Source organism: Giraffa tippelskirchi, chromosome 1 (assembly GCF_054371585.1).
Source record: "Giraffa tippelskirchi isolate mGirTip1 chromosome 1, T2T-mGirTip1v1.2.pri, whole genome shotgun sequence".
NCBI lineage: Eukaryota > Metazoa > Chordata > Mammalia > Artiodactyla > Giraffidae > Giraffa > Giraffa tippelskirchi.
In genome coordinates this window covers 90846113-90863817 of record NC_137275.1, presented here as the reverse complement: position 1 = coordinate 90863817, position 17705 = coordinate 90846113, and the positions used below count along the sequence as shown (strand labels likewise).

Genomic DNA, 17705 nt, shown 5'->3' with positions numbered 1-17705 from the left:
CTGTCAAATGTCCTCTCTCGTAGAATAAGCCAAATGTGTCCCTCATAAAATTTTAAAATTTGAGCAAGTCTGCAAGGGTGAACTTGTCAAAATAGCAAAACTATCCCCCAGATACCTAGAAGAGTTAACTTGTTAAAAGGCGTACTTTAAAATTATTCATCTGGATGTCACCTAGACTCTCCAAAACGATTTCAGTTTTGGCATAATTAAAGATTAGAACTTCTTTCAAACAATGATTGGCCATAATTTCTTGAAGCTATTTCTGGATGGAGGATCATGTCATCAGTATGTAAAAGGACCACTCTGTACAATGTCAGCAGGCATACATCTAGTTCACATAAAAGCTATTCAGGTTAAGAAGGGGAGGACTATCCCTCGCTCTTTGTCTTTTTCTCTCAAAACAGATTTTTGCCCTGACAGAGTGGACTAATTTTGCTAATTCTTAGTCTTATGAATATATTTCCTTAAAGGCTTTTTGAGGAATGTTAAAAGTCTTGAGATAATGTTTATGTTTTATAGTTTGGCATAGAAGTGATGATCATATGTGTTGTCAAAAGCAGATGGTGTGTCGAAAAAATCAATCAAAAGATTTATTAACAGACACTGACTGTAATAGACAGTAATTATGACAATGGTCAGTGGTATGGTAGTTATAACTTTTCCTTTCCTCCTGTAAATGTTAGCCTGTAAAAATTATGTCTTTAATTTTTAATGACTAGGCAAAAATTAATTTATAGGCAAATTATTAGGTAATTAATAGGCAAAAAGTTTTTAGGAGTCTAACTGAGCATTGTCTACATTTTTAATAGGATATGTTAATGCTTAACTCCTTAACCCTAACCCTTGATATATACTGAGGGAATGATATATATAAAGAATTGAATAAGTTAATGTTGGCAACACTTTTAAGAGCTTTGGGACATTCTTTAAGTGGGGCAATTTTAAATTTAAAACAACCATGTCATTCATAAACAAAAAGATACAAAAAAGGAAGGGATACAGTATTTATTAAATATCTACTATATTCTAGTTATTTTGCTATATACTTTTTATAGGTAATTAGGGGTTTTGCTGGTAGCTCAGACAGAAAAGAATCCATCTGCAGTGCAGGAGACCCAGGTTTAATCCCTGGGTTGGGAAGATCCCTTGAGAAGGGAATGGCTACCCACTCCAGGATTCTTGCCTGAAGAATTCCATGGACAGAGGAGCCTGGCAGGCTACAGTCCACGGAGTCACAGAGAGTCAGACACGACTGAGCGACTAACACTTTTACTTTTCACTTTAAGGTTATTAGTCCTAGTTAGTGAGTAATCTAAAGTTTACAGAATATGAAAAGTCTGCTGAAGTCACAGTGTAGCATAAATAGTGAACTGTGCTTCTAAAAGTCCTGTTCTTTCTGTAGCCTTTCTTAGAGCAAGTAAGCCTTTCTTAATACTCCAGAATCTCTTTATGAGGGGTGCTGTTCAAAAAGCACAATTTTTTGAGAGAATGAGCAATTTAAAATTTCCAAGTTCAGTGAGCCCTGTCCATTAGTTATCAGACTATCTTGATGGCTCTGTGCAGATTTCTTTGTTTCCTAGCATTTTTATCAAACTGGAAACCAGAGAACCCTGTCTTTCCACTTTGTCACACAAAGCAGCAAGCAAAATTGGTTTCTTTATGACAAAAATCTTTTGGTATAACTCATGTCAAAATGAGTTCTGTTGTAAGATAATTGGAGTGGAGAAATGAAAATGCATATCTATAAAAGAATATACGTATAGAGTTCATGAGATTTCAATTCCATCTTGGCCTCCTCAGTCACCTGTTTTAATAATTTACAAATGCAAAGTTTAAATTAAATGATTTATTTATCCTAAATTATTCAGGACCTCAAAGGGGAAGGACTAGACAAAAATAATAATGATGATGGTAACAACATTGTAGTACTTTGTGCTAGACATTATCCTAAGCACTCTACAATGGTTATCTTTTTCTTATAGGAGCTCTATGATGTAGTTTACTAATATTACTTCCATTTGATATAGGAGGAAAGTTAGGCTCCTATGAGGGATCCTAGAAGTTAAGTAATTTTCCCTTGATCATAAAGGTAATAAGTTGTAAGAGTTCTAGATTATCCCCTATTGATGGCAAAATGGTCATCTCTCTTAATTTCATATCTTCTCAATCTTCCAGAAAGGAGCAAGCAATAACCCATTGTTATTGGTTGCTGTGTAAGACCTGAGATTTTTCAGTCAGAACAATTATTATAGCCAGAAGAAAACAGTTGGCAAGGCCTGATTCATGTTTCCTCCCCTAAAGGCAGAAATGTGAGCTGAGGAGTGTAGGAAAGAGTTGGAAACGAAAATGAAAATTTTAAGTTAGCATTAGAAGAAACGGACAGGTTACCAGAAAGGGAAACAACAAATGTCTACTGCATTTTAAAGATAAAGTACCTGCTCTAAACCTCAGTTATTATATCATTACCTGGAGCTCAAACTCTCTTTTGATTTCTCCATCCATGCTGTTAAACAGAGAAGCAGTATAGTGTGGTTTTTAAGGACTTGGACTGTAAGATCAACCAGCTGGATCTGAGTCAGCTCTACCATTTACTCACTTCCTTGAGTGCCTCTATACTTTGATTTTCTTACCTTCTAGGACAGTGGGGAGAATTAATGAACTAACAGATGTGAATTATTTATAATAGCATTTGGTATAGTATATAGATATTGTACTTGATGTAATACAAATTATCTAAGTGTTCCTATTAGTAGCAGTAGTGGTAATAGTGTTATTATTATAGCTACTGTGCATGCATGCTAAATCGCTCTAGTTATGTCTGACTCTTTGCGACCCTGTGGACTGTAGCCTGCCAGGCTCCTCTGTCCATGAAATTCTCCAGGCAAGAATACTGGAGTAGTTTGCCATTTGCTACTCCAAGGGATCTTCCCGACCCAGTAATCAAACCTGCGTCTCTTACTACTCCTGCATTGGCAGGCAGTTTCTTTACCACTAGCACCATCTGTGAAGCTTATTGGATATTGTTATCAATAAGCCTTGCCTGTGGATTATAGCCTTTCTATGATGACTAATTATGATGTAAATTATGATTAATCTACTCAAGGATTATTCTATACTTCTTCATTAAGTACATACATATTTCAGATACTGGGGTAGGTGCTAGTGTGTCTGAAATGAAAATAAAATGTCCTAGTCTTTAAAGAGATTGCTAGTTAGTAAGCAGGCAGAGTTGTAACAAACAATTACAAAATACCATTTTTTGAAAAGTACTTATGAGAGGTATATGCAAGTTGTCTTGCTAGACAGAGTTCCTTGCAACCAGGAGAATCCAGAAAATTTTTACTAAGAAAATAATGGTTGTATTGAATTTTTAAGGATAGTTAAGTATTAACCAAGTGGGCCAACTAGAAGTGCAGAGAAAATACCATGTGCAAAAAGACATTGATATGAATTGCAAGCATATGGATAAAGTAGGGGCAGAGGGTCCTAGTAGCTAAGTACCCTAGTAGAGGGTCCATGAGAAAGTGCTGAGCGTGTTCTCCTTATTTTCCTTTATAAAACAGTTTTGGAGGGTAAGAGTAGGCAGTCTTGTTTAAGACGATGAGTCTTAAATATTGGTGCTATTTCAGACAGTGACTTAAGATGAGAAAGTAGTTATCATATGAAGAATGAGAGATTTCCTGCTTATAAGCTCTTCCCACATTACCTAGAAGAGAGATTATGATTTTTCTCTGCTCTAGTCGTCTAAATCAATGAGAGTTTTAGCTCTCTTTTATAGGCAGTCTAGTCAATGCATTTGATGTGAGCTTGCTATTAGTATCTAATTGTACTTGTTCTATTTATATGTTAGTTTATTCACTAGCTAGTTATTTTGTCAGTTGTCAGTGTTGTTTGTCTTGGTGATAGGCCATAAAAAAATCATTTCTGTTTTTTACACCATTTACCTCAGTTTCAAATGTAGATAAGTACTTCAAAATTGTCATGATAATGACAGAGCATCCCCAATTCTGGCACATACATCTTAGACAAACCCCACATCCTTATTTTCATGTTCTGATATTCTTCCTTATTAGTTTAGGCCCATAAATTTTAATTACTTCTCCCATAACAACAGTTTTAAGAATATGTGACTCCCTAGAAATCTGGGACTCCTTCTTGTTCTTCATTTTCTTGTGAAATTTTATGTTTAATGTGTCTGCGTTTTTCCTGGTAAAATACTGTACTATGCTGAGCTGTGAAGAGTCTGAAAGAGAAAATGTCCTTCAACAGATGAGTAGATAAACATATGACATATGCATTCAAGTGAAGTACTATTCATTAATACAAAGAAACAAATTGCTAATGCAGGAAACAACATGGATAAATCTTAAGAACATCATGTTGAGTTAAAGAAAACAGGTTTGACAGAAAATAACGCTATATCATTTCCTTTATTTGAAAGTCTTGAAAAGACATACTTAATCTGTAGTAATAGAAAGCAATTTGTTTTCAGCCAGGATTAGGATATGGGATTGGCTGGGAAGGGGAACAGGAGAACCTTTTGAGTTGATGGAAGTGTTCTGTTTCTTGATTTTGGCAGTGCTTATGTTAGTATATACGTTTGTCAAAACTTTTCTGATGGTATGTTTAAAATGAGTATATTTTATTATACATAATTTGTATCTAAATAGGGGCTTCCAAGGTGGCTGAGTGGTAAAGAATCTACCTGCAATGCAGGAGACGTGGGTTCGATCCCTGGCTGGGAATATCTACTGGAGAAGGAAATGGCAACCCACTCCATTATTCTTGCCTGGGAAATCCCATGGACAGAGGAGCCTGGCAGGCTACAGTCCATGGGGTTGCAGAAAAGTCAGACATGACTTAGCAGCTAAACAACAACAAAGTTCATTTAAAGAAAAGTATCAAGCGGGAATTATCCTGTTATAATCATGCCATGATGGAGAAAAACAAGTCATCTTGATGTCTTGCACATCTTTCTAGATAACTATGTTTGTTTCTATGACTGCTGCTACAAATTTCCAGAAATTGAGTGGCTTAAAACAACAGAAATGTATTATCTCACAGCTCTGAATGTCAGAAGTCAGGAATCGAAGTGTTGGCAGGGTCTACTTACTCCCTTTGGAGTTTCCTGGGAAGAAGCTCTCCTTGACTTTTCTAGTTTCTGATGTCAGTATTCCTTGGCTTCTTTTTGGTTTATGGCCACACCACTCCAGTCCCTGCCTCCATCATTACATCTCCTTCTCCTCTGTGTGTCTCTCTCTTATAAGGACACTTGACATTGGATTTTTGTATACAACGGGATAATCCATGATGATCTCCTCAAATGCAAAGACCCTTTTCCCAAATAAGGTAACATTCACAGTTTCCAGTGATTAGATTGTAGACAATTTTGGGGAAGAGGGAATACAATTTAGGCTACATCGACTATATTATTATTCATTAATATAATGCTTCTTGGTGACTTGGTAAAAATCCTCCAATTTTTAAACAGTATTCTCTGGTCATTATGGGATTCCATGAGTGAAAGCTTTCTCTTACTCTCTCTTCTAAAAACATTGTGAAATGAATCTCGCATCATAGTAGTAAGACCTATGACTCTAGTTGAAGGTGAGGAGAAACAGACAGAACTGACTTATTTAGGCAATCTGACTTAGGACAAAGGAGTTAAATAAGTAAACAAAGCTCTGAAGAGTTCTGTTAATACATAAAGTTTGAGAACAAAGCCCTGGCTATTAAAGTTATCTTGCCTTGTCCTGTCTTCTCTATGAATGAAGAACCTTACAAAGTTGATAAAAGTAGTTAAGAATAAAATTTGATTATTTTTGGGTTCTTTGATCAAAATATGATTACTGTATCACTTCAACTTCTGATAAATAGAATAGGAAATTTTCAAAAGTCATATTTCTTATAATTTCAATGCAGACCAACATAGCATTGAACTAAACATTTCAGTTTGATAAATTTTTGTTTGCAGCAGATATTTTATTAACGTGCATACAATGCAGGCCATCTCCTGTTCACTGGTTTGATGATTGGGGGTGGGGTGACAAGATTGTCTAAAAAAAAGTGAAATGTTGATCTACTTAAAGAATGTAAATTGTTCTCAAATCAAAATTCTGAGCAGTAATATATTCATTCTTTGTTCACACAGTTATATGTAAATAAATTGGAAGTTTAATTGAAAAAAAAAAAAGCCTTTGAAATGAACTAGCATGTGTACATGCATGCTAAATCACTTCAGTTGTGTCCAGCTCTTTGCAATCCTATGAACTATAGCTCTCCAGGCTTCTCTGTCCATGGGATTCCCTGGGCAAGAATACTGGAGTGGGTTGCCATGCCCTCCTCCAGGGGATCTTCCTGACCCAGGGATCAAACCTGCATCTCTTAGGTCTCCTGCATTGGCAGACAGGTTCTTTACCTAGCACCACCTGGGAAGTCCAAACTACGGTGCAGATCCAACCAAATATGAACCATTATCGGTTCTGTCTTAGAGAAAAGTTACAGCTTTATATCATCCCAAATGCTGCCTGGGCTTGGCAAGTGGAACTTATTACCCTGTGCATTTGCACTGCCAGTATCAATAAACACTGATAAAAAAAAATGGTTTTGGAGTTTTCTGTGTCAGAATAGTAAAGCTGCTCGGGAGAAGAAAACATTGATGGGGCAGAAATATACCCAGATCACCCTGGGTCCTCCAGTTCTGCTTATCAAATGGTGATTTTATTCTTACAGAGAAATTAGAAAATCTTTCTTCTGATTGTGCTGTGTTTGGGAAATAATTGATGAGGCCAGTTTATAATCTTTGTTAATTTATACAAATATATACACAGATACATTGTAACAAAATGGTATTATATAATTTATTATAAACACCCCAGGGGTAGTTGCAGTTTGTTTTGTTCTACTTTTAAGATGGTCAGCATTCTGTGTAGGGCCAATAATAGCTCACTGATTTCCATTTAGCCCCTGTTTGGTGTTATATTTCCCACTTTATAAATTTGCAAACTGAGGCAGGATGAAGTTGGAACACTCTTCAAGCATAGCAAATCAGTGACAGAGTCTCCTGGCTTTATGTCTGAACCTCAAACCACTAAACTATGCTTTCCATATGTATTTTGATCTTCTCAAAGTAATTTTTTGCTGAGAAAGGAAAGTTATCTAGTATTCAAGTTAGAAAGTTAATTTCTCAATTTATTGTAGCCCATTGAGAATTAGTCACATTCCAGACTTATAGCTTTCAACCTTGTTTTTTTCTGGAGTGAGAATTGAATTATAAAGTGTGCTTAGTCTCGCAAGTTATGAACAACTTATGGACAGATGGACTTTTTTTTTTTAGATCTATTACCAAATAATCTTTTGGTAAGCAGTTAATCAATGCAACTTCCTTTTCAAAACATCTGAATCTGAAGCAAATTAATTCTTAAATTTTATATCCTTTTAGGCTCAAACATGTGTGCCAGTAGTGAAATGGGTTATTTCCTTTTTCAATTCCAAAAGCTTTCTTTTTTCTTTTTCCTTTTGAAGAAACATTGCTGTTTTAAATGTTATGATTTTTTAACAAAGTTTTAAAATTTAGTAATTGATAAAAGACAAGTTAAAACCATCAAATGCATTAATTCATCACTGAAAATACCCCTCTCCAAATTCTGAAATTACACACCAGTGAGTCATTAAAAATTCTGTACTAGTTGAGTTCTTTTACCTTGAAACTATAGGAGGAGAGTTTAGGTTAAAGATAACACAGTGTTATACAGTTGTTTTATTATCTGAACATTAATCCCTAGTGTTTTATTTTTCCTTTCCATTTCTTAAATCACACAGTAGCTAACTATATTTCATCTGTGCTTCCTCTTTCTAAACATTTTACCTCAGGCTAATACCTAGTAAAGAAAGCTTTAGACCAAAAGGAAAATTTCTGTGGGAATGATCAGGTTTTATAAGGTGAAAGAACATCTTGAACTCATAGAATCCAGAAGTGTGTTTCCTCTGTTGGTTTGCTGACTGTATGGGTACTTTGGCTTATGGAGGGGCCCTTAAATATCATGGATTATGGATCTGAGGAAACAGCATGTGTGATTTTAGTTACCATCCATCTGTGAGTGACTTCCAAATCTATGTCTGTGAGCCTGACCTCTCATTCTCTTTCTTGGCCTCTGTTTCATGCAATCTGAATAACATATCTTCTTGGAAACTTTGCAAATACTGTAAAGAACTGATGGTTTGAAGCGGATGGGAATAGGACTTTCTCATTTTAATTAATTTTTTAACATTTTTATCGAGTTATAATTAATATACAAGAAAACTGTAAGTATTTTAATGTATATGTTTGGTGAGTTTGGATATATGCAGGCACCCATGAAATCATCATGATGGCTCTAAAGAATCCACCTGCAGTGGAGGAGACACAGGTACACTCTCGGTGGGGAAGATCCCCTGGAGAAGGAAATGGCAACCCACTCCAGTATTCTTTTCCTGGAGAATCCCATGGACAGAGTAGCTGGCAGGCTATAGTTCTTAGGGTTGCAAAGAGTCGGACACGACTGAGCACGCACGCACTCACACACAGCAGAAATTTCCTTGAGTCTTATTTATTTGTGTGTGATCTCACTTAACATGAGATCTACTCTCTTAACAAATTTTTAAGAGTGCAGCACAGTATTGTTAACTATAGGCATGATGTTGTATACCAGATCTCTAGAACCTAATGACATTGCATAACTGAAACTTTACACCAGTTGAACAGTCCCCCTCATTAATTTTTTTAGCCTGTGCTTTCTTACATATTTTTGAATATTTATTATTATTATCATATACACAAAAAGGGACACAAAGGAACTTTTGAAGGTAATGGATATATCTGTTACCTTGGTGATGGTTTCATGAATGTATCCATGTCCAAACCGATCAAATTGTGTATGTTAAATATGTGCAGTATTTGTATATCAATTACATCCCGATAAAATTGTTTTTAAAAAGTAATAAAACTCTGCAAGACACTGAAGTAGACTTGAACAAATATTAGCGCTTCCTTTTTTCTTGGATAGAATAACTCAAATTCATAAAAATGTTGTCTCCCTTTGACATGTGCAGATTTAATGTGAATGCAACTCAGATACCAAATACTAACAAGTATTTTTTCTTTTGAGCTAGAAAAATTGTAAGAATTTAACAACTTAGTCTAATTTTCAATTTTAGCTAGATGATAAGATTATTATAAAAGCCACCATATGGTGGCTCATTCTTTTTTCAATAAATAAAAGACTAGAAGGAGAAGTGCATTTTTAACAAATTATTGATAGTACTTTTTGTGGATAAGCATTGTTTGAACTCAAGCAATTCATGCTTTCTTGATTTACTGAGGAATTATATACTCTCTTATAAATGAAGTTTACACTGTTAACCCATTACTAGCCTAACATACTTTTTTTGAGCTGTTATTTCCTTAGTGGTTATAAACTTGATCTTATCTTCACCCTCTTACATTGTCATGGATGTCACTGTATACATTTATGAAACACCTATTATTTGATACACATTTCTTGAGCACATTCCTTATAGACACAGTGACAGGCATAGGGATTCCATGGTGAATAAGCTTCAATGTACTCAAGGTACCACTGCCACAAGGTACAGTGAGAGAGACAAACATATACAGAAATTATTACCATAGAATTAATAAACCTTGCAACTATGTTTAGTTGCAGAATATAGAGATGTACAATTCTACCAGGGCTAGAGCCATTGAATGAGAAGCCACTAAGGATCCTGGCCAAAAAAAAAAAAAAATTATTGAAGTTACAGAATAGATCTAGAATAAAGAAGAATGTCAAAAAAAAAAAACAAAACGAAAAAATGGTTAAGATAACAGTGGAGGCTTAGAGAAAAGGGACTTCAAGGTCTTAATGAGATTAGAGAGCAGGTCCTCAGGAATGGGGAACAGAGAAATATAAGATTTTAGTTGAAAATCAAGATGTTTTGAGTAAGTAGCCATTGAGCAATGTCTCTTGACAAACTATCTGTATTTCAGGATATTGGCTGGAGTTAGATGAAATATCTGTGGTTATACACATGTGAAGCTAACTAATCCTTATAGATTTTAAACGCATGGTCTTGGCCTCAGTATATTTTAACCAACTAAGCTAAACAGCTGCAGATAATTTACAGATGATTGTCTCAGAAGAGCACAGTATAAATTTCCTTTGAAATACATCTGGAAAGGGATAAACAAAACATACTTTGTATTGTACTAACTTAATAGATTTGAAATTCATTAAGCCATATTTAAAATCCAAATACACCCAAGTTGACTCATGCCTAGAAATTATCAACATTTGCTCTTGATGGCAGTGGTGGTGATGGTAGTCATGTTTTTCTCTCTTTTAGTTTTTAATCTTACTTTCCCAAAATTTATGATTTTGTAGGTCATTTTGTTCTAACCAATGTAATAAATAAATTTTTCTGTTTTCTTGTCCTCTTAAGACCGAGGAAAAGGATGATTAATTATCATCTCCTAACTTATCACTGAATTCCAACTGTATCAAAATTCTGTTGAATTCAACTATATTAAAATTGTCAGTTTTTAAATCTGTCTTTTCAACTATACTGTGGGTTTTTTGATTGTAGAGATCAGTTTTTATTCTTGGTGTTCATGGAGCTTAAAATAGCAGAGGCCAAAAATCATAATGCCAAGCAGTTAATAGCCACTTAATTGATGTATTTGAATGTAAATGAAAGTATCTCAAAATATCATCTTGCTTAATCAGAAATTATCAATCATTATTTTAAAGCTATCTTTAGTCATATCTATGTATTTATAACAACCGAGGATTCTTATGCTCATTAAACTTTTCAGATTGTCAGAGACAGTGGTAACAAAGTAAATGTTTACCCCCCCCAGTCTCTGAAAGTAGCTAGTAATTAATAATTTCAAAAGGAAGAGAATATTTTCTGACCTGATTTAATTCACGTTTTCCAGGTTAGTGATAGATTTCTTTATTAACAACGTTCGAACTTAGAAATTGTGTAGAATAAAGTCCTGTTATCCTCTACATTTTTTTTTAATTGTACAAGTCCCATTCTCTTTATCCTAACTCTTCTTCTGGAGTCCATTTTCAATTAAACTGTAACATACTATTATTGAATATATGATGTTTTGCCTTGTTGTTGCATTATACTTATACTGGCTACTTCAAAAGAAGTTTTAAAAGGATTTCATAATTTAAGTTCTTGGCAGTGTTAAATACAGCTTTGAAAACAAGTAAGTATACAAAATTCCACGAGTATTGATTTCTTCTTCCCACTATAGAAAATAGCATCAGCTTCTAATATTTTCTTTTATACTTATATTTTAAAATAAATTTAAAAATTAAATCATAAGAGTACAACAGGCAGAAAAGCAAATCTGATTTCCTGTCTGATTTAAACTGAAGAATACTGGTTCCATTAACCATAATTCATGTATAGTCTTTAGTAGCAGCTATGTTTTATGAGCTTCAGCTTTATAATTCATATTTTAAAAAATTGTGTCAGTGTAAATGCTTATCAGCTCAGTAATAGCATGAATGTGCTTTTTGACATGAAGGTGTTTCCCAGTTATATCTTAGAATCAGCTAACAAAAGCTGGTAAATTAAGTAAAAGATGTAGTCTTCTGTTTTCAGCTGTTTCAGAACTGGTTTAATAAAAAAATCATTTTAAAGATTTGGTTTCAATCTCATGAGACAGACATCTGTATTGAAATAGTGTGCAACTGAGGTCCTCTAGTGTCGCAGCTGAATATGGCATCAGCTTTTAAGATTTTGTGAAGTGTTACGTGTGTATGTATTTGTGTGTGAGAGAGAGACAGAGACAGAGAGATACAGAAAGAACAAAGACGAGATATTACTACCTGAAAGCTGACTCACAACAAATGATCACAGGAAACTTTATTCTTATGTTTTATCTATCTATTAATCAACCTCGAGGAAAATTTTCCTTTGTTTTTAAGAGAGGAGGTGTTTGCATTCTTTAATGTGCACATTTTTATCAATATTATTGTAGTTGTTTTAAAGTTTGGAATCTTTTTGTTTACATAGTTGGTTTTTATTTTTATTTTTTGCAGATGTTAATGAAAACTATTAATTCTAAATTGTTCTTGTGCCACAGATTCCTTATTTGCTAAATACTGGCTATTGTGGTGCTTTAATATGGGAGGAACTATTTGATAAATTAGAATAGTTTATAGATCAGTTTAATAAGAATTCTTTGTAAATAGTAAATTCTATTGTTTTATTTTTTACATACTTCATGTAGAATATCAACTTATTGCTTTATTTTAAAATATGGCTGACAACCGGAACCTACCAGACATATGAGGGAAGACAGTTTGAGAGAAAGAGAGCTGAGGAAGAAAAAAATTTTTTTTAAAACTTAGCCCAGATGAAATGAAGATAAACACACTTTTTGTTTTCCTAAATTAAAAATAATTCTAATAATTATCCTCAGAGAGACTTAGAAGAATAATAAATTCATAGCCAAAGAACGGGAGGTACTGAAAAGGAACAACGAGAGACCAGAAGAGAGAGCTTGGAAATTAAATAATAGGCCATGATCATAGGAAATAAAACATAAAGTTGTTAGAATAAATCTAATTTTCATCTGCCGCATAAGAGTTCTGACTAAAAGATACAGTAGAGGGAGAAAATAATCAAAGATACAACAAATCAACTTTTCTTTGTTAATGTTTTTGTCTTAATGGAACATGAATTTTTAGATTGAAAGGGCACATCTAATACTTACAAACACAAATTCTCAAATGCCCACACACTGGACATATTGGACTAAATTTTTTATAGGTCTAAGAATATGAAGTATAAAAGGATCCTGAAAGCTTCCAGAGAGAAATAATATGGTATCTACAACAGAATTAAGATCAGACTGATACTACATTTATCACTATCAATAAAGGACATTTGAAGACAAGGAGAAATTCTATGTTTAAATACAATAGTAAGACATTGTAAGACATGCCATGCTTTAAAATATCTACTCCTGCCACCCTTATGAAAAATTTTCTTATGAGTTTATCCTAGCTAAAGAAAAAATAAACACAAAAATGAGGTATAAAAATGGTTGTTGCTGATGATAATCTTCATGAATAGAGTTATAATTATAAAATTATAGCATCTAGAGTTATAATTATAAAATTATAGCATCTATTAATCCTGATGATAGAGATATCTCTTGAGAGCTAGGGGTTAAGTTGGCTTAAGTTTTTATTTCCTTCTCTGCTTAGTTCTACTGTGAATTTTTACTGTATGTCGAAATTTTACTGAATGTTAACTGTACTGTACTGTATGTTGTGTAGCAGTGTACCAATCACTTCCCATCTGTCTCAGAGTAAAAGCCAAAGACCTAAATGGCCTAAAGTAATCTAGCCTCTGACCTTGCTACCTCTCTGACCTCATCTCCTATCAGCCCTACCCTTTGCTCACTCTACTCCATACACAGTAGCTTCATTGTGTTTTTGACGGTTTTTTCCCTAATTGTTGCATTTGTTCTTTGTTCTTTTCTCCTTTTATTCTACTTGCTTTTAGATTAACTTTTTAAAATTATTTCATTGTGTCTCTATTATTAGCTTGTTATTTATACCTTTTAAAAATTAATTTAGTAGTTATTCAGATATTAACTTAATTTTTTAAAGTATGATTTAAAATGTTAAAAAAATGAGAATAAAAGAAATCTATACCCTAATATTAGTGGTTTGGGGGATTGCGTTTGAACTAGTCTCCCCTACTTTTCTGTATATTCTTCCTAACTTTCTATATGAATGATGTTTTATTAAAAAAAAAAAAAAAGGAGAGGGAAGGAGAGAGAGAAAGAGAAAGAAACTGGGCATCCCTATGGAAGTTGGCTTAAGAGAGAATAGGATAGGAAAGAAATATTTGATAAATCATTAATTTCTGGACATTGCCTTGCAGATTGATATGGATACAAGTAAGCTCATGTCTCTCTGCCATAAAATATAGCTGTTTTTCAGGGACATAGGTGTTTTGTCTTGAGCAGGATCCATGGTTTTCATTGATTTGGTTCTGCCATATATCTGAAATTTCCTGATAATTTGTTAAAGCCCAACCTGCAGAAGGTCATTTGCACCCCACCAATATTAATCTCCCTTCCTGGAGAATAGGCCTGCAGTTGGAATAGTTGCTTGGAAACTGTAGGTTCTTTGTAAGATCAATTCTGCTGTAACTGTAAAATCAAATATGCCTGAGTAGATATTTTAGAAAATGTATAGGGTCTATTTTCTCTAATTAGAGCCGGTACAATAAAAAGAAAGCTCTTTGGGAAATTCCCTGGCAGTCCAGGGACTCCATGTTTTCCCTGCTGAGGGCCTGCCCAGGTTCAGTCCCTGATTGGGGAACAGGAACTAAAATCCCACAAGCTTCATGGTCAAAAAAAAAAAATATATATATATATATATATATATATGTGTATGTATCTAGGTAGATCGTTGAATTTTATCACTGAACCTCATTTTATTTCTTAAAACAGGTTCTATATCTGCTTTGTAATTGATCTATTGATCTGTGACTTTTTATTTTCTTTGTAGCTATTCAAAGGTTTTGTGCATAGCATTTGAGGTACTTCAGGGCTTGCAGTATATGAATAAACATGGTATAGTACACCGGGCACTGTCTCCTCATAATATCCTTTTGGATCAAAAGGTAATCATCAATAGTACATTAAATATTTGTTTTTTTATTGCAGGTTGTAACCTGATGAAAGAATTAGAATATGTCTTAAGAGAATTCAAAATGAAAAGATTATATGAATGTAATGTACTTGTGGTTGTTTAAAAAGAAAGTATCTCTAATTATATAAATCCGTGTGTCTTTTACACGCACTATTCTTTTTTCTCTGGACTCATTTTCTGCCTTCATGTTTTATTTTTCCTTTCACTCATTTTGTGAAATACACATTGAGACTTCCCAGTCTACTCTTTCTGTGAATTTGCTTTTATCTTAAAAAAGATTCTCTGATTATTTACATAGAATATTTTTCTCATAGTACAGCTGAATTGTGTTTTCTCCATTTTATTCTTCGTTACTACTTTCTTTTTTACTTTGTCATTTATTTTCTTTGTTTACCAGCTATTTGTACATAGCTTATTTTTAAAATTGGAGTGGTGATTCTCTGCTTGGAAATCTTATGGGGGATTAAATAAGAAGCTAGTCCACCCCTATTGTGGGTATTATGTGAATTATGGGTAGCAAGGTGATTTTTTCAAGAATTTTATTATTTTTTGATAAGCATATAAAATAGTTTGAGGAAACTTTTTCTGGGGTATTTTTTTTTGTATTAGTAGGATTTTCCTTTTTCTTCCAAACTTTCAGTATATGCTCTATGATATTAAAAATAAAGAAATAATGGTGCTTATAGTTTCATAGTTAAGATAGTAGAGTAACTAATTGAAATTGCTTTTAAAATATAAATGTTTTATAATTCTTGGAAAATGCAGTTCTTAAGAAAAAGAACTTCTAAACTGAAAAAAAGTTTAAGTTCTAAACATCTAAAAGGGGAAAAACTTAGGAGATTTATACAATGTGCATTTGCCTTTTAAGAATCTTACTTTTATGGTATTTATGGTTATTCTAAAGCAATATAAAAATTGTTGGGAATAAAGCAGATTCACTAATACCTTGATTTGTGAACATACCTTTTCAAATTAAAAGCTTCCATGTCAACTTTAAATCATAACATTGTGAATGGACTTGCAATTCCTAAAAACAATTTCTTTTGTGAAAATCAACACAAAATATTCTAAGCAAGGATTCAAGACAACTAACAACATATTTTGCTTTTTAAAGGAGCTCAAAATATAAGCAGCAACAATTTTTAAATGTTATTTGTCATTTTGATATATATATATATAATATATGTTGTATTTGTATATGTTTGTAATGAATATAAAGCAGATGTCAAACACTGACAAATTTTTTAAAATAAATTTATGATAAGTCAAAATATAATTTTTCTTAATGTATCTGACTATATGATAGTGTTACTTATAAAATGTATAATCATAATTTTCCCTGCCAGTCATATGAAAATATTTTATGTGATTTTTTTCTTCCTTTGTCATTGTAGGGACATGTTAAATTGGCTAAATTTGGACTTTATCACATGACAGCATATGGTGATGATGTTGATTTCCCAATTGGGTAAGAATATGTTTTGGGTTTGTTTTTTTGGGGGTTTTTTTTTGAGTTCTATCTTAGACTTTCTAATCTTTTATTAAGGGTATATTTGTTAATTTGTTATTTTTGACATGAAACTACCTCTTTAAAATTAAAAATGTCTTAATTTTCCATATACTTTTAAGAGGAGACAATGAGTTTTTCCCAGCATACAAAAGTTCCCTGACATTGATTTTTCATTGAGTTAGTAGTGAGGCTAACAGGTTATTGAATTTCTTCACTATCTATTACAAAAATTAACTTTATTTCATTCAGAATTAGGTAAATTTAAGGTAAAAAGGCTGACAAATGATAGTGTGTGTTCCTGAAAAGACTGAGAAAAATCACTCTCATGTTATTTTCTAATGTTTTTAATTTAAATCCCTGTTCTCTAAGATATAATGGGATATTAAGCCTCAAGTCAGGTCACTGTAACTATCAGTAATGGGGTGGATTCTATAACTGAAAGTCTGTATGTAAGTTTGGAGAGTTTCTTTATATGGAATTCCAGATTTATATTGGCTTCCAAAAAGAGAATGAAAGTTTACTTCATCCTGGACTCAATTAAGGCTTTTAATATAGACGTTTGTATTATATTTATTGTGTGCTTGCTTTTTAAATATGTTAATAATATAATACTTTTATAAGTGTTTAATTTTGACCTTATCTTAGGTAATAGAAGTTACAAAATAGTACAAAAAATTTCCCATATAGCCTTTACTTAGAGTCCCCAAATGTTAATATTTCACAACTTTTGTTTTCTCTCTTTCTCTTATATGTATATGTGTTGTTGTGTATAATTTTTTCTGAATTATTTAAGAATTATTAGTGTATATAATGGCCTTTACCCTTAAATACTTCAGTTTGTAATTTCTGAAGTAAGGAGTTTTCTTTCACAACCACAAAATAATTATCGAAATCAGGAAATTAAAGTTGATATAATACTATTCTTTAAAGGTCTTAAGGATATTTTTTAATTGCTGTGTGATATGCTTAATGGTATGCATTTGTGTTTTATTCTTTGGGCTCTCTAAAGTCAGTTTTTGTCACTCCATTGTTGGAAATTGTGGTTTGGAGTTATGGTGTATGTTTCTTCAGGAAAATATTGCTTAAAAACTTAAGTAGATGTTTTAAATTTCTTTTTTTTTAAATTGAAGTATAATTACTTTACAATGTTGTGTTAGTTTCTACTGTACAACTCTGTGAATCAGCTATATGTATACATATATCCTTCCCTTTTGAGCTTCCCTCCCACCCTCCATTCTACACATCTGCTGCTGCTGCTAAGTCGCTTCAGTCGTGCCCGACTCTGTGTGACCCCATAGACGGCAGCCCACCAGGCTCCCCCGTCCCTGGGATTCTCCAGGCAAGAACACTGGAGTGGGTTGCCATTTCCTTCCCCAATGCATGAAAGTGAAAAGTGAAAGTGAAGTTGCTCAGTCGTGTCCAACTCTCCGCGACCCCATGGACTACAGCCTACCAGGCTCCTC

General features: G+C 33.3%; 1 protein-coding gene across 16 annotated transcripts in view; it reads left to right on the top strand.

The window, feature by feature from the left end:
* Positions 1–17705, top strand: part of TBCK (TBC1 domain containing kinase) — a 201238-nt gene that overhangs the window by 33979 nt on the left and 149554 nt on the right. For all 16 annotated transcript variants that reach the window (XM_081484365.1, XM_081484424.1, XM_081484339.1 and 13 more), the window contains 2 exons: positions 14589–14703; positions 16127–16200. In XM_081484365.1, coding sequence (XP_081340491.1) covers positions 14641–14703; positions 16127–16200 — 137 coding nt within the window. In that variant the 5' untranslated portion in view covers positions 14589–14640. The remainder of the gene's footprint in view (positions 1–14588; positions 14704–16126; positions 16201–17705) is intronic.